General features: G+C 51.8%; 1 protein-coding gene across 3 annotated transcripts in view; it reads right to left on the bottom strand.

The window, feature by feature from the left end:
* The window catches only part of TLN1 (talin 1), a 510,560-nt gene that overhangs the window by 122,950 nt on the left and 369,936 nt on the right, over positions 1-17,674 (bottom strand). For all 3 annotated transcript variants that reach the window (XM_082266280.1, XM_082266281.1, XM_082266279.1), the window contains exons 5-7: positions 5,788-5,940; positions 3,959-4,101; positions 3,699-3,826 (exon numbers count right to left, since the gene is read on the bottom strand). In XM_082266280.1, coding sequence (XP_082122406.1) covers positions 3,699-3,826; positions 3,959-4,101; positions 5,788-5,940 — 424 coding nt within the window. The remainder of the gene's footprint in view (positions 1-3,698; positions 3,827-3,958; positions 4,102-5,787; positions 5,941-17,674) is intronic.

Below are 17,674 nucleotides of genomic sequence, written 5' to 3'. Positions count from 1 at the left end.
ATGGGTCAGATGGTGAATGCACCGACAAGAAACAATGCGGTACTTGACCTACTGATTACCAACAATACAGACCTGCTCACGGATATAGAAATACGGGGGCAACTTAGGAAACAGTGACCATAGGTCAATACGTTTCAGTATTAATCATAGTAATAGGAAACACAAGGGTAATATAAGGACACTGAGTTTCAAAAGAGCCAATTTCCCAAAACTGCGCTCGCTGCTAGAAAATATCAAATGGGATAGAACCCTGGGAACAAAGAACACGGAGGAAAAATGGGAATGCTTCAAGAGCATACTTAACAAGGGAATTGGCCAGTGCATTCCAAAGGGAAATAAATTTAAAAGAGCAAAACTAAACCCTGGGTGGCTAATCTTCAACATAAAAATGTATATTAGTGCTAAAGAAAAGGCCTTCAAAAAATACAAGACTGAGGGGTCATTGGCAGCATTTAAGTATTACAAAGAGTGTAATAAGAAATGTAAAGATGAAATCAGGGCGGCTAAAATAGAACACGAGAGACATATAGCGGAGGAGAGTAAAAAGAACCCCAAGAAGTTCTTTAAGTATATAAACAGTAAGAAAGCAAGGCCAGATCACATTGGCCCCATAAAAGATGATAAAGGAAAAATGGCCACTGAGGACAGAGAAAAGGCGGAAGTGTTAAATAATTTCTTCTCTTCAGTCTTCACAAAAGAATCGGGGGGCTACACGAACACAGCTTGTAAGGTCGAACTAAACAACACACCTCAGGAAATACCGCCATGGCTAACAGAAGATAGACTTAAAACTAAACTAGAGAAACTTAACATAAATAAATCCCCGGGACCGGATGGCTTGCACCCGAGGGTTCTTAAAGAGCTCAGCCAGGTGATTGCCAGACCATTATTCTTGATCTTTAAGGATAGTTTACAGACGGGTATGGTGCCAGCTGATTGGAAAAAAGCCAATGTGGTACCAATATTTAAAAAGGGGCCGAGATATATCCCGGGTAACTATAGGCCGGTCAGCCTAACATCTGTAGTCTGCAAGATTTTGGAGGGGGTGTTAAGGGACCACATACAAGACTTTAGTAATGAAAACGGTATTATTAGTAGTAATCAGCATGAATTTATGAAAAATCGTTCTTGCCAAACCAATCTATTAACGTTCTACGATGAAGTGAGCAGCCACCTAGATAAAGGAAGGTCTGTGGATGTGGTGTATCTGGATAAAGGAAGGCCTGTGGATGTGGTGTATCTGGATAAAGGAAGGCCTGTGGATGTGGTGTATCTGGATAAAGGAAGGTCTGTGGATGTGGTGTATCTGGATAAAGGAAGGTCTGTAGATGTGGTGTATCTGGATAAAGGAAGGCCTGTGGATGTGGTGTATCTGGATAAAGGAAAGCCTGTGGATGTGGTGTATCTGGATAAAGGAAGGTCTGTGGATGTGGTGTATCTGGATAAAGGAAGGCCTGTGGATGTGGTGTATCTGGACTTTGCAAAGGCCTTTGACACCGTTCCCCACAAACGCTTACTGTACAAACTAAGGAAGGTAGGTATGGACCATAAGGTGAGTACCTGGATAGAGAACTGGCTCCAGGGGAGAGTCCAGAGGGTGGTGATTAATGGGGAGTACTCTGATTGGGCGGGTGTGGAAAGTTGGGTCCCCGAGGGTTCTGTCCTGGGACCAATCCTGTTTAATTTATTGATAAATGATCTAAAGGAGGGGATATCTAGTACAGTCTCAGTATTTGCAGATGATACTAAACTAAGCATGCCAATATCTTCTGGGCAGGACGTGGAAGCCTTACAAGCGGACCTGAACAAAATAACGGGGTGGGCAACTACATAGCAGATGAGGTTTAATGTTGAAAAATGTAAAAGTAATGCACTTGGGGGCCAGAAACCAGAAAGCAAGCTACTCACTAGGGGGGGAACCTCTGGGTGAGTCTAGGATGGAAAAGGACCTGGGGGTACTGATAGACAACAAGCTCAGCAATGGCATGCAATGCCAAGCCGCCGCAAGCAAAGCCAACAGAATACTGGGATGTATAAAAAAGGGGATTCACTCCAGAAATAAAGAGATTATTCTCCCGCTCTACAAGACTCTGGTCCGGCCACATCTGGAGTATGCTGTCCAGTTCTGGGCACCGGTCCTCAGGAAGGATGTGCTGGAACTGGAGAAAGTCCAGAGAAGGGCAACAAAAATAAATTAGGGGAATGGAGGACATCAGCTATGAGGAAAGACTACAAACACTGAACCTATTCTCTCTGGAGAAGAGAAGATTGAGGGGGGATATGATATCAATGTACAAATACTGTACTGGTGACCCGAGCATAAGGAACAAACTATTCAGAGTAAGGGAATACAATAAGACACGTGGCCACTCACTAAAACTAGAGGAAAGGCGGTTTAACCTTAAAATGCGTAAAGGGTTCTTCACTGTCAGAGCAGTAAGGATGTGGAATTCTCTTCCACAAGCAGTTATATCAGCAGGGTGCATTGATAGTTTCAAAAAACTATTAGATGGGCACCTTAGAGACCACAACATACAGGGATATACAATGTACAACATACAGGGGTATACAAATGTTACAACATACAGGGGGTATACAATGTATAACATACAGGGGTATACAATGTACAGCATACAGGGGTATACAATGTACAACATACAGGGGTATACAATGTACAACATACAGGGGTATACAATGTATGGGTAACAGCAAACACACACACACATCATAGGTTGAACTGGATGGACTGATGTCTTTTTTCAACCTCACTAACTATGTAACTATGTAACCATTATGTGGAGGAGACTGAGCACATACCTAATGTGTCTCAGATTAATTGCCAACTTCTTTCATTGAAGAAGAGAAGGCTGTCTTTTGAAAAAAAAAAAAATAATAATTTCAATGTAAGGTGATGTCCCTGGCTCGTTGGTCTAGAGGTATGATTCTCACTTTGGGTGCAAGAGGTCCCGGATTCAAATCACGGAAGAGGCCATTGGTTTGCATACGATTTGGCATTCTAACTTGAGGCTTTGTTTAGACCATGGTGGTATCGGTAACCGTGTTTGCAGCACGCAAAAGTGCTTAACGGCTCTTGCATCCCCAAGGTGCAGGAAAAGCTACTTCTGAAACATCGGCGAGATGTGGCTCTTGGGTTCTGCTTCCTTCAGTCTAGGGCAGTGATGGCGAACCTTGGCACCCCAGAGGTTTTGAAACTACATTTCCCATGATGCTCATGCACTCTGCAGCGTAGTTGAGCATCATGGGAAATGTAATTTCAAAACATCTGGTGCCAAGGTTCGCTATCACTAGTCTAGGGGTAATAATCCAACTTTGGGTATGGGAGGTCCAAGCTACAAGACCATGAGTTGGTTTCAAGACCCTACCGGTGGAAAGAAGGTGATTTTTCCCTGACAAAATTCCCCCTTGCTAATCAAAAGGAAGATATTTGCGGAGGCTATTTTTTGGAAAAAAGATCTCCATGTAAAGAGACGTTCCTGGCTCGTTGGTCTAGGGGCGATTCTCTCTTCAGGTGCAAATTAGTCCTGGGTTCAAATGCAGGAAAGCCCAAGCTGTAGGCAAATGGCCTGACTTCCCATTGTCTTCTGGGTCCCAGTCAAGGTGCCTTTATGCCATGCTTGTATTCCCTCCCCCAATTCTGTTAAATGGATACAACACCCCCCACCCTGCTCCATACTCACTCCAAGAAACCTGGCTTGTGCTTCATCTCATTATGTGGTCCAAACTGCACCAGGCACTGATAGCCGGCAAAGTCACAGGCTTTATCGAAGGAGACCGGATGAGAGCCGTTCAGAATATCATCCCGAGCCTAGAAAACAGGGAATGTGGAGGTCACCGAGAATGCTTAGGGCAAGGAGTGAGAAAGAGAAGTATGAAGATAAGTAGAAGAGACATCAGAGGGGTCACAGAAGTAATTACAGTACACATAGGAGGTAGGTACCTGTACATAGAGGAGATTGAGCTGAACAGGGTCCCTGGAGTCCACATTCTGGTCAGAATAGAAGAATTTCCGTCTCAGAAGAAGAGTCTCATTTTCATCTACACCTTGTTCTCTTAGCGTCCGCCCCGGGTCCAACCAGTTCACTGTATGAAGGAAAACCATGACCACACTCATCACCAATCATCAATACAATGACTGATAACAGTAACTGCACTCATCACCAATGATCAATACAATGACCGATAACAGTGACCGCACTCATCACCAATCATCAATACAATGACAGGTAACCGTGACCACACTCCTCACCAATCATCAATACAATGACCGATAACACTGACCACACTCATCACCAATCATCAATACAATGACCGATAACACTGACCACACTCCTCACCAATCATCAATACAATGACAGATAACAATGACTATACTCATCACCAATCATCAATACAATGACTGATAACAGTGACCTCACTCATCACCAATCATCAATACAATGACCGATAACAGTGACCACACTCGTCACCAATCATCAATACAATGACTGATAACAATGACCACACTCTTCACCAATCATCAATACAATGACTGATAACACTGACCACACTCATCACCAATCATCAATACAATGACTGATAACACTGACCACACTCATCACCAATCATCAATACAATGACCGATAACAGTGACCATACTCATCACCAATCATCAATACAATGACTGATAACAGTGACCTCACTCATCACCAATCATCAATACAATGACTGATAACACTGACCACACTCATCACCAATCATCAATACAATGACCGATAACAATGACCTCACTCATCACCAATCATCAATACAATGACTGATAACACTGACCACACTCCTCACCAATCATCAATACAATGACTGATAACACTGACCACACTCATCGCCAATCATCAATACAATGACCGATAACACTGACCACACTCATCACCAATCATCAATACAATGACCGATAACACTGACCACACTCATCACCAATCATCAATACAATGACCAATAACAGTGACCATACTCATCACCAATCATCAATACAATGACTGATAACAGTGACCTCACTCATCGCCAATCATCAATACAATGACTGATAACAGTGACCTCACACATCACCAATCATCAATACAATGACTGATAACACTGACCTCACTCATCACCAATCATCAATACAATGACAGAGAACACTGACCACACTCATCACCAATCATCAATACAATGACTGATAACACTGACCACACTCATCACCAATCATCAATACAATGACTGATAACACTGACCACACTCATCACCAATCATCAATACAATGACCGATAACACTGACCATACTCATCACCAATCATCAATACAATGACCGATAACACTGACCATACTCATCACCAATCATCAATACAATGACCGATAACAGTGACCTCACTCATCGCCAATCATCAATACAATGACTGATAACACTGACCATACTCATCACCAATCATCAATACAATGACTGATAACAGTGACCTCACTCATCACCAATCATCAATACAATGACTGATAACAGTGACCACACTCATCACCAATCATCAATACAATGACTGATAACAGTGACCACACTCATCACCAATCATCAATACAATGACTGATAACAGTGACCACACTCATCACCAATCATCAATACAATGATTGATAACAGTAACCACACACATCAGTTTTTGGGGGTTACAGGTGGGTTGAAGCACCAATCGGCTTCTTCTATCTCTTGAGGTGTCTATATTGGAGTTCCCAGCTCCTCCCACCTTCACCTCTTGTCATGGAGCTTACACTCATCGTCCGTGTGAAGCTTCTGTTTCAGTTTCTCCATTTTCTTGTCATCCCGGAGAAGGGTTTTGTCTCGTTTCAGGGTTCCAGTCACCTCCTCCTTCTTCTCCTCAAACACTTCTCGCACCAGGGAATATTCATCGTAGTTGGTGATACCTGCAGAGAGAAGAAGGTAGAAGGAGTCCCCATGCCGTATCCATCAGATGATTCAACATCGAAGACACAAAAACTACAGGATGACCATCCATGGCAAACCCCTGCAACACTCTATTGTTACTGTTCACGTATGGATCCCATTACCATTGTAGAAGGACTTTGGACTTGCCTGGTACAGTACAAAACACAAAGTACCCTTAGTCCCGGTTCACACTTGTACGATGCGGGAAGGCTGCGAATTTGCAGCCTGTTCCTGCATCGCAAACGCACCTCTGGCAGTTCACACTGCCATATGCGATACGCAGGGGGTGTCAATTAAATGTTAAAGACACCCCCAGTTTGATCGCATATCGCAGTGCGGTCTGACAGTTCGCACAGGATCGGATCACACAAGTGTGAACCACTGTGCGATCCGATCCTGATGCGGCTGGAAAAAAGGGTCATGTGCGAGTTTGGTGCGGATACAGTGCGAATTCAGCCATACAAAGTGTATGGCTGAATTCGCATCCGCACATCCAATCGCATGTAATGAAGGAGCAGTGCGCTCCGAATTACATGCGATCGCTGCACTCGCACAAATGTGAACGGCCCTTAGACCTTGGATTATAGGCGGTTACCTTCAGGTGGTAGAACACTGACAAAGCTTTTGAGGAAATGCCCCCTGGGTGTCTCTCCAATAACCCTCCCCCATTCCATGAGTCCTTGGTGTTGGAGCAAGCAACACAAAGTAACCCAAGGATTGGAAGAGAGGGTGTCTCTGTACTGTACTCTAAGATATGGAATTTACAGGTCAGTTAAAATTCCTCCTATCTTCATCGTACAGTACAGGAGACAAGCAACCAAACCATAGACCCCAAGACATCACCAAGCAATGAATGAGAAGAGTAAGCAACAACCAGGCAAGCAGAATTGTGCCAACAAATCCAACAATACCAAGGGCCAACAGATCCAACTTCAGAGTGCCACTGAAAGAACCTTGTGGATGAAAACTATCTGCAGAAGGTTGGACGTCCACCTGGTAGAACCTTGAAAAAGAATGAGCAGAGGACCAGGTGGTGGCTCACACAACTCATCTAGAGGCCCCATGCTGGAAAGCTCAAGAAACTCCCACCCATTTTGTAAAATGGGCATTTGCAGGAGCATACAGGAGATTTGTACTTGAGAGCGTTAGGTCTATCGGAGAGAGAGAGAGAGCGTGTAAGGTCTATTGGAGAGAGAGCGTGAGGTCGATCGGGAGAGAGAGAGAGAAAGAGAGAGAGCGTAAGGTCTAACGGAGAGTGAAACAGAACGTGCAAGGTCTCTCGGAGGGCGAGAGAAAGACAGAGAGAGCGTAAGGTCTATCGGAGAAAGAGAAAGCGCACGTAGGGCCTATCGAGGCGAGAGAGCGCGTAAGGTCTATTAGAGAAAGAGCGCGTAAGGTCCGTCGGAGAGAGAGAGAGCGTAAGGTCCGTCAGAGAGAGAGAGAGAGAGCGTAAGGTCCGTCGCAGAGAGAGAGCGTAAGGTCCGTCGGAGAGAGATAGCGTAAGGTCCGTCGGAGAGAGAGAGAGCGTAAGGTCCGTCGGAGAGAGAGAGAGCGTAAGGTCCGTCGGAGAGAGAGAGAGCGTAAGGTCCGTCGGAGAGAGAGAGAGCGTAAGGTCCGTCGGAGAGAGAGAGAGCGTAAGGTCCGTCGGAGAGAGAGAGAGAGAGCGTAAGGTCCGTCGGAGAGAGAGAGAGAGAGCGTAAGGTCCGTCGGAGAGAGAGAGAGAGAGAGAGAGAGAGCGTAAGGTCCGTCGGAGAGAGAGAGAGCGAGAGCGTAAGGTCCGTCGGAGAGAGAGAGAGCGAGAGCGTAAGGTCCGTCGGAGAGAGAGAGAGCGTAAGGTCCGTCGGAGAGAGAGAGAGCGTAAGGTCCGTCGGAGAGAGAGAGAGCGTAAGGTCCGTCGGAGAGAGAGAGAGCGTAAGGTCCGTCGGAGAGAGAGAGAGCGTAAGGTCCGTCGGAGAGAGAGAGAGCGTAAGGTCCGTCGGAGAGAGAGAGAGCGTAAGGTCCGTCGGAGAGAGAGAGAGCGTAAGGTCCGTCGGAGAGAGAGAGAGCGTAAGGTCCGTCGGAGAGAGAGAGAGAGAGAGAGAGCGTAAGGTCCGTCGGAGAGAGAGAGAGAGAGCGTAAGGTCCGTCGGAGAGAGAGAGAGAGAGAGCGTAAGGTCCGTCGGAGAGAGAGAGAGAGAGAGAGAGCGTAAGGTCCGTCGGAGAGAGAGAGAGAGAGCGTAAGGTCCGTCGGAGAGAGAGAGAGAGAGAGAGAGAGAGAGCGTAAGGTCCGTCGGAGAGAGAGAGAGAGAGAGAGAGCGTAAGGTCCGTCGGAGAGAGAGAGAGAGAGCATAAGGTTCGTCGGAGAGAGAGAGAGAGAGAGAGCGTAAGGTCCGTCGGAGAGAGAGAGCGCGCGAGCGTAAGGTCCGTCGGAGAGAGAGAGAGCGTAAGGTCCGTCAGAGAGAGAGAGAGAGAGAGAGAGCGTAAGGTCCGTCAGAGAGAGAGAGAGAGAGCGTAAGGTCCGTCAGAGAGAGAGAGAGAGAGAGCGTAAGGTCCGTCGGAGAGAGAGAGAGCGTAAGGTCCGTCGGAGAGAGAGAGAGCGTAAGGTCCGTCGGAGAGAGAGAGAGAGCGTAAGGTCCGTCGGAGAGAGAGAGAGAGCGTAAGGTCCGTCGGAGAGAGAGAGAGCGTAAGGTCCGTCGGAGAGAGAGAGAGCGTAAGGTCCGTCGGAGAGAGAGAGAGCGTAAGGTCCGTCGGAGAGAGAGAGAGCGTAAGGTCCGTCGGAGAGAGAGAGAGCGTAAGGTCCGTCGGAGAGAGAGAGAGCGTAAGGTCCGTCGGAGAGAGAGAGAGCGTAAGGTCCGTCGGAGAGAGAGAGAGCGTAAGGTCCGTCGGAGAGAGAGAGAGCGTAAGGTCCGTCGGAGAGAGAGAGAGCGTAAGGTCCATCGGAGAGAGAGAGAGAGAGAGAGAGCGTAAGGTCCGTCGGAGAGAGAGAGAGCGTAAGGTCCGTCGGAGAGAGAGAGAGAGAGAGAGTAAGGTCCGTCGGAGAGAGAGAGAGAGAGAGCGTAAGGTCCGTCGGAGAGAGAGAGAGAGAGAGCGTAAGGTCCGTCGGAGAGAGAGAGAGAGAGAGCGTAAGGTCCGTCGGAGAGAGAGAGCGCGCGAGCGTAAGGTCCGTCGGAGAGAGAGAGAGCGTAAGGTCCGTCGGAGAGAGAGAGAGCGTAAGGTCCGTCGGAGAGAGAGAGAGAGAGAGAGAGAGAGCGTAAGGTCCGTCGGAGAGAGAGAGAGAGCGTAAGGTCCGTCGGAGAGAGAGAGCGTAAGGTCCGTCGGAGAGAGAGAGGGAGAGAGAGAGCGTAAGGTCCGTCGGAGAGAGAGAGAGAGAGAGCGTAAGGTCCGTCGGAGAGAGAGAGAGAGAGCGTAAGGTCCGTCGGAGAGAGAGAGAGAGAGCGTAAGGTCCGTCGGAGAGAGAGAGAGAGAGAGAGAGCGTAAGGTCCGTCGGAGAGAGAGAGAGAGAGAGAGCGTAAGGTCCGTCGGAGAGAGAGAGAGAGAGAGCGTAAGGTCCGTCGGAGAGAGAGAGAGCGTAAGGTCCTTCGGAGAGAGAGAGAGAGCGTAAGGTCCGTCGGAGAGAGAGAGAGAGCGTAAGGTCCGTCGGAGAGAGAGAGAGCGTAAGGTCCGTCGGAGAGAGAGAGAGCGTAAGGTCCGTCGGAGAGAGAGAGAGCGTAAGGTCCGTCGGAGAGAGAGAGAGCGTAAGGTCCGTCGGAGAGAGAGAGAGCGTAAGGTCCGTCGGAGAGAGAGAGCGTAAGGTCCGTCGGAGAGAGAGAGAGAGAGAGAGCGTAAGGTCCGTCGGAGAGAGAGAGAGAGAGAGAGCGTAAGGTCCGTCGGAGAGAGAGAGAGAGAGCGTAAGGTCCGTCGGAGAGAGAGAGAGAGAGAGAGCGTAAGGTCCGTCGGAGAGAGAGAGAGAGAGCGTAAGGTCCGTCGGAGAGAGAGAGAGAGAGAGAGCGTAAGGTCCGTCGGAGAGAGAGAGAGAGAGAGCGTAAGGTCCGTCGGAGAGAGAGAGAGCGTAAGGTCCGTCGGAGAGAGAGCGTAAGGTCCGTCGGAGAGAGAGAGAGCGTAAGGTCCGTCGGAAAGAGAGAGCGCGCGAGCGTAAGGTCCGTCGGAGAGAGAGAGAGAGAGCGTAAGGTCCGTCGGAGAGAGAGAGAGAGAGAGAGAGAGCGTAAGGTCCGTCGGAGAGAGAGAGAGAGAGAGCGTAAGGTCCGTCGGAGAGAGAGAGAGAGAGAGCGTAAGGTCCGTCGGAGAGAGAGAGAGAGCGTAAGGTCCGTCGGAGAGAGAGAGAGCGTAAGGTCCGTCGGAGAGAGAGCGTAAGGTCCGTCGGAGAGAGAGAGAGCGTAAGGTCCGTCGGAAAGAGAGAGCGCGCGAGCGTAAGGTCCGTCGGAGAGAGAGAGAGCGTAAGGTCCGTCGGAGAGAGAGAGAGAGCGTAAGGTCCGTCGGAGAGAGAGAGAGAGCGTAAGGTCCGTCGGAGAGAGAGAGAGCGTAAGGTCCGTCGGAGAGAGAGAGAGCGTAAGGTCCGTCGGAGAGAGAGAGAGCGTAAGGTCCGTCGGAGAGAGAGAGAGCGTAAGGTCCGTCGGAGAGAGAGAGAGCGTAAGGTCCGTCGGAGAGAGAGAGAGCGTAAGGTCCGTCGGAGAGAGAGAGAGCGTAAGGTCCGTCGGAGAGAGAGAGAGCGTAAGGTCCGTCGGAGAGAGAGAGAGCGTAAGGTCCGTCGGAGAGAGAGAGAGCGTAAGGTCCGTCGGAGAGAGAGAGAGCGTAAGGTCCGTCGGAGAGAGAGAGAGAGCGTAAGGTCCGTCGGAGAGAGAGAGAGAGCGTAAGGTCCGTCGGAGAGAGAGAGAGAGCGTAAGGTCCGTCGGAGAGAGAGAGAGAGCGTAAGGTCCGTCGGAGAGAGAGAGAGAGAGCGTAAGGTCCGTCGGAGAGAGAGAGAGAGCGTAAGGTCCGTCGGAGAGAGAGAGAGAGCGTAAGGTCCGTCGGAGAGAGAGAGAGAGAGAGCGCAAGGTCCGTTGGAGAGAGAGAGAGAGAGAGAGCGCGTAAGGTCCGTCGGAGAGAGAGAGAGAGAGAGCGTAAGGTCCGTCGGAGAGAGAGAGCGCGCGCGAGCGTAAGGTCCGTCGGAGAGAGAGAGAGAGCGTAAGGTCCGTCGGAGAGAGAGAGAGCGAGCGTGAGGTCCGTCGGAGAGAGAGAGAGCGAGCGTGAGGTCCGTCGGAGAGAGAGAGAGCGTAAGGTCCGTCGGAGAGAGAGAGAGCGTAAGGTCCGTCGGAGAGAGAGAGAGCGTAAGGTCCGTCGGAGAGAGAGAGAGCGTAAGGTCCGTCGGAGAGAGAGAGAGCGTAAGGTCCGTCGGAGAGAGAGAGAGAGAGAGAGAGAGCGTAAGGTCCGTCGGAGAGAGAGAGAGAGAGAGAGCGTAAGGTCCGTCGGAGAGAGAGAGAGCGTAAGGTCCGTCGGAGAGAGAGAGAGAGAGAGAGAGCGTAAGGTCCGTCGGAGAGAGAGAGCGTAAGGTCCGTCGGAGAGAGAGAGAGAGAGAGAGAGAGAGAGCGTAAGGTCCGTCGGAGAGAGAGAGAGAGCGTAAGGTCCGTCGGAGAGAGAGAGAGAGAGAGAGCGTAAGGTCCGTCGGAGAGAGAGAGAGCGTAAGGTCCGTCGGAAAGAGAGAGAGCGTAAGGTCCGCCGGAGAGAGAGAGAGAGAGAGCGTAAGGTCAGTCGGAGAGAGAGAGAGAGAGAGAGCGTAAGGTCAGTCGGAGAGAGAGAGAGAGCGTAAGGTCCGTCGGAGAGAGAGAGAGAGAGAGAGAGCGTAAGGTCCGTCGGAGAGAGAGAGAGAGAGCGTAAGGTCCGTCGGAGAGAGAGAGAGAGAGCGTAAGGTCCGTCGGAGAGAGAGAGAGAGAGAGCGCGTAAGGTCCGTCGGAGAGAGAGAGAGAGCGCGTAAGGTCCGTCGGAGAGAGAGAGAGAGCGTAAGGTCCGTCGGAGAGAGAGAGAGAGAGCGTAAGGTCCGTCGGAGAGAGAGAGCGTAAGGTCCGTCGGAGAGAGAGAGAGAGAGCGTAAGGTCCGTCGGAGAGAGAGAGAGAGAGCGTAAGGTCCGTCGGAGAGAGAGAGAGAGAGAGAGCGTAAGGTCCGTCGGAGAGAGAGAGAGAGAGCGTAAGGTCCGTCGGAGAGAGAGAGAGAGCGTAAGGTCCGTCGGAGAGAGAGAGAGAGAGAGCGTAAGGTCCGTCGGAGAGAGAGAGAGAGAGAGAGAGAGCGTAAGGTCCGTCAGAGAGAGAGCGTAAGGTCCATCGGAGAGAGAGAGAGAGAGAGAGAGAGAGAGAGAGAGTGCGTAAGGTCCGTCGGAGAGAGAGAGAGAGAGAGAGCGTAAGGTCCGTCGGAGAGAGAGAGAGCGTAAGGTCCGTCGGAGAGAGAGCGTAAGGTCCGTCGGAGAGAGAGAGAGAGCGCGTAAGGTCCGTCGGAGAGAGAGAGAGAGAGAGCGTGAGGTCCGTCGGAGAGAGAGAGAGAGAGAGAGCGTAAGGTCCGTCGGAGAGAGAGAGAGAGAGAGCGTAAGGTCCGTCGGGGAGAGAGAGAGAGAGAGAGCGTAAGGTCCGTCGGAGAGAGAGAGAGAGCGTAAGGTCCGTCGGAGAGAGAGAGAGAGAGCGTAAGGTCCGTCAGAGAGAGAGAGAGAGCGTAAGGTCCGTCAGAGAGAGAGAGAGAGAGAGAGAGAGCGTAAGGTCCGTCAGAGAGAGAGAGAGAGAGAGAGAGAGCGTAAGGTCCGTCGGAGAGAGAGAGAGAGAGAGAGCGTAAGGTCCGTCGGAGAGAGAGAGCGTAAGGTCCGTCGGAGAGAGAGAGAGAGCGTAAGGTCCGTCGGAGAGAGAGAGAGAGCGTAAGGTCCGTCGGAGAGAGAGAGAGAGCGTAAGGTCCGTCGGAGAGAGAGAGAGAGAGAGCGTAAAGTCCGTCGGAGAGAGAGAAAGAGAGAGCGCGTAAGGTCCGTCGGGGAGAGAGAGAGAGAGAGAGCGCGTAAGGTCCGTCGGGGAGAGAGAGAGAGAGAGAGAGCGCGTAAGGTCCGTCGGAGAGAGAGAGAGAGAGAGAGCGTAAGGTCCGTCGGAGAGAGAGAGAGAGAGAGAGAGAGAGAGCGTAAGGTCCGTCGGAGAGAGAGAGAGAGCGCGTAAGGTCCGTCGGAGAGAGAGAGAGAGAGCGCGTAAGGTCCGTCGGGGACAGAGAGAGCGCGTAAGGTCCGTCGGGGACAGAGAGAGCGCATAAGGTCCGTCGGGGACAGAGAGAGCGTAAGGCCCGTCGGGGACAGAGAGAGCGTAAGGCCCGTCGGGGACAGAGAGAGCGTAAGGCCCGTCGGGGACAGAGAGAGCGTAAGGCCCGTCGGGGACAGAGAGAGCGTAAGGCCCGTCGGGGACAGAGAGAGCGTAAGGCCCGTCGGGGACAGAGAGAGCGTAAGGCCCGTCGGGGACAGAGAGAGCGTAAGGCCCGTCGGGGACAGAGAGAGCGTAAGGCCCGTCGGGGACAGAGAGAGCGTAAGGCCCGTCGGGGACAGAGAGAGCGTAAGGCCCGTCGGGGACAGAGAGAGCGTTAGGCCCGTCGGGGACAGAGAGAGCGTTAGGCCCGTCGGGGACAGAGAGAGCGTTAGGCCCGTCGGGGACAGAGAGAGCGTTAGGCCCGTCGGGGACAGAGAGAGCGTTAGGCCCGTCGGGGACAGAGAGAGCGTTAGGCCCGTCGGGGACAGAGAGAGCGTTAGGCCCGTCGGGGACAGAGAGAGCGTTAGGCCCGTCGGGGACAGAGAGAGCGTTAGGCCCGTCGGGGACAGAGAGAGCGTTAGGCCCGTCGGGGACAGAGAGAGCGTTAGGCCCGTCGGGGACAGAGAGAGCGTTAGGCCCGTCGGGGACAGAGAGAGCGTTAGGCCCGTCGGGGACAGAGAGAGCGTTAGGCCCGTCGGGGACAGAGAGAGCGTTAGGCCCGTCGGGGACAGAGAGAGCGTTAGGCCCGTCGGGGACAGAGAGAGCGTTAGGCCCGTCGGGGACAGAGAGAGCGTTAGGCCCGTCGGGGACAGAGAGAGCGTTAGGCCCGTCGGGGACAGAGAGAGCGTTAGGCCCGTCGGGGACAGAGAGAGCGTTAGGCCCGTCGGGGACAGAGAGAGCGTTAGGCCCGTCGGGGACAGAGAGAGCGCGAAATACGATCTTGTACCCTGAACAAATCAGTTAGTGAACTCATTTGTCGTGAATTACAGACATCCAGGGTTCCCGAAAGTAACGCAGACATCCCCCACCACTAAAACGAGTGAAGGCGTCCCTTCATGCGGAAGGCGACTGGCCCGCAGCACCGGACTGACCGGCCTTGGGCTTACCAGACCAGGACTCCTTATTACCGCCAGAGGCTTTGAAAGACTTTCCTTTTTCCTGCGTCCCTGAGGCACGAAAAGGCCCCTGGTGATCCTTGAAGGAAGGGCACCGCTGCCCGCGGGGTGCCTTACTCTGCGGAATTGGGGCAGGAGAGTACTCTTTCCTCATGTGAGACCATTGAAAATCTCATCCAAGGAGTCCCTAAAAAGACATTCCCCCAAATAGGGGATATCAGACATGGTCTTCTTAGGAGGCATGGTCAGCCGACCAGGCCTTAAACCACACCATGCGGCGGAGGGTAATCCCCACCGCAGACAACCTCGCGAACAGAGGAGCCTCGTTCAGGGCCACGTCACACAAATACATCATGGCCTGGGCCATTTGGTCTGTGAGCTCGATGAGGGTCGGGGGAACCGACTCAGCCAGCAAGTTGCTCTTAACCATTCCGTAACCGTCTGAGAAACCAGCACGGAAGCGAACACAGGTTTGAGGAGTGAGCACGCCTCCAAGTACATGTGGCGGGAAAGTGACTCCACACGCCTGTCCATCGGGTCTTTAAACACCGGTGAATCCTCCATGAGCACCACCGTTGCTTTATTCAACCTGGAAACAGTGTAGTCCACCTTAGGAGACACCGTCCAGTGATTGGAAACTGGATCCGCAAAGGGATACCGGCGTAGAAAATGCTTAGGGACCGCCAGTGCGTGCTTAACTCGACGCCGCTGTTCGTTCATGATATCGTGAAATTCCTCGGGGCAGCGGCAAACCTGGCCCGACTTCTGGGCTTTAGGGGACCCGAAGGAAACCCGCTTTCCCTGGCTGGGTGGGCTCATCATCCAGATTCAAAGTCTCCCTGACGGAGCGAATACGTGATTCAACCAAAGCGTGTTTTTGCGCAGCAGCGGAGGAGGACTCATCCTCTTCACCCTCTGAGTGTGAGAACAGTGTCTGTGGAGACCACATCAGGCTCTGAATCAGAAGACTGAGAGGGCATCGGACGTTTTTGAATATGTGACATGACAAGATCAACTTTGGACGCCAAAGTTTCAATGGCTGCAGATAAAGATGCAAGGGAAGGTGATCCGGATGACCCAGATGCACACACCGGCTCAGTGGGGAAATTGTCACTCTGGGACTCCATTTTGGCAAAAAATCAAAAAAGGAACGCTGGCCCTTTAAATCGGCGATGGTGGCCCGCACCGCTACCCCACGCTGCCGCTGGAGTCCCCTTTTAACCTTCCTGGCGGTCTGATTATGTCCAGATTTCTGTGCTAAAAGCAGTACATTGTTTTGCACAAAAATCTGTTTTACATTTTAAATCGCACCTCCCCCTGTGATCCCCCGCCGTCCTCCCCCGCCGTCCTCCCCCACCGTCCTCCCCCACCGTCCTCCCCCACCGTCCTCCCCCACCGTCCTCCCCCACCGTCCTCCCCCACCGTCCTCCTGCTGTGTGCACGACCGATGCCGGCACCTGGCTTCCGGTTTCCTTCCCTGTGAGCGTTGTGACGCAGGGGGGCGGAACCGGCAGCAATTTCAAAAATGTAAATACACCAAATGAGATGATAGAAAGCTGTGATTGGATTACACTGTATCATCCCATCTCACCACAGGATTTCACCTGGTGACTTTTCCAGTGCCCTGCCTGTGCTTTTCCAGTTCTTTGTGCCTGGAAAATAGAGAACGACCATGGCGTCCAAAAACCGTTCTTTTTGCGCAAAAGCGCTCTTAGAACGAACTGGAAAACAGCGACAGCGAAACGGAGTTACTTGAAGAACTGAGCGATAGCGACTGGTGGGAAGATTGGTCATCGGGTACGGAAAGTGAGGACAGCGAGGATTCTGATGTCTTTCTGGCACATCGCTGCGTTGGAAATTCTGAAGAATCATTTGATATTCTTCCCAAATTCCACAATTGATGTGCCAGAAAGAGACATCAGAATTGTCGCTGTCATCACTTTCCGTACCGGATGACCAATTTTCCCACCAATCGCTATCGCTCAGTTCTTCAAGTAACTCCGTTTCACTGTCGCCGTTTTCCAGTTCCAGTTCGTCTAAAAGCGCTTTTGCGCAAAAAAAAAAACGCTTTTTGGACACCATGGCCGCTCAAAAAGTTTTCAGGCACAAATAACTGGAAAAGCACAGGCAGGGCACTGGAAAAGTCACCAGGTGAAATCCTGCGGTGAAATGACATCATACAACGTAATCCGTTAGGATCACAGCTTTCTATCATCTCATTTGGTGTATATTTATATTTTTTTAAATTGCCGCCGGTTCCACCCCCATGCGTCGCAACGCTCGCAGGGAAGGGAACGGGAAGGAACGTGCCGGCAATCGCCAGTGCACAGAGCGGGGAGAGACTGTAAGAAAGCCGGGGAGGATGGCGGGGGATCGCAGGGAAGGTGAGTAACATTGCGGGGTAATCCCGAGTGTGGCTCAGGGGTTACCGCTTTTGGTACTGAAAATGAACCCAGAGCCACACTCTGGAATACCACTAGGGGGGTTAATAAGTAAACAAACTGATTGAAGCAAGTGTGTCAGAGGAAAATGCCCCCAAAAAAACCCCTTACTGTGCCTGAGAGATAAAGCAAACCGCTCTCCACGTTTCTCTGCAACAAGTGAAAGATGACCAAACATCACTAGAGGCCGAAGTGCCCTGAGCTACACAAACATGGCGCCAATATAAAGTATAGGGGAAGCACAAGGAAAATGGCCGCCGCCCTCGCATGCGGCTTGCCCATATCCAAGATGGTGCCGGAAAACGGCGCCAAAAGCATACAGCATTGGGAAAATGGTTGCTGCCCTTAAACTGAGGAAGCCAAGTCGCCCACACCCAAAATGGCGGCTGAAAAACGGTGCCGACCATCAGGAGCCCAGGGACCATGGCCACCATGGGAATCAACTATAGGAAGCCCCCCAGGACAAGGTAGAAGCCCTACACCCCCCCCCATGCAGTGGACGCTGCTACGCTGCTATAGCGCCCCCATATGGAGCAGGGAGGCAGGATCTGTCCAGACCGGCCAGGGGGAATCACACCCCCCCCCCCAGAGGACTGTCCCAGGGACGGGGGGGGGGGGGGGTTGGAGCATCACTCACCATACAATGGACCATGGGCACCGCTCTGATACAGCCCCCCTCCCACCCTGAGTGGGGGTGCAGCAACACAGGGCGTTCCAGGTGGACGAGTCCCGGCGAAGAATTTCTCCGCAGGCTCGTTCCCATCCGTCGGGGCAGCGTCGTGGGGAGGCCTAGGCGGACCACAACCTGCGCACGCTCGTAGGCCAGGCTGGGATACCATAAGGAACTATATTATCCCATGCAAAGCCCAGCCCAGCTATTGCTTGTAGTTCACCAGGAGGATCCCCCTGACTAGCTAGCGATAGTGAGTGAGAAAATAAAATAAAC

This window comes from Pelophylax lessonae (genome assembly GCF_965119305.1).
Source record: "Pelophylax lessonae genome assembly, chromosome: 1".
Taxonomy (NCBI): domain Eukaryota; kingdom Metazoa; phylum Chordata; class Amphibia; order Anura; family Ranidae; genus Pelophylax; species Pelophylax lessonae.
Note: the sequence above shows the minus strand (reverse complement) of the source record. Positions and strands in the feature narration are given on the sequence as shown.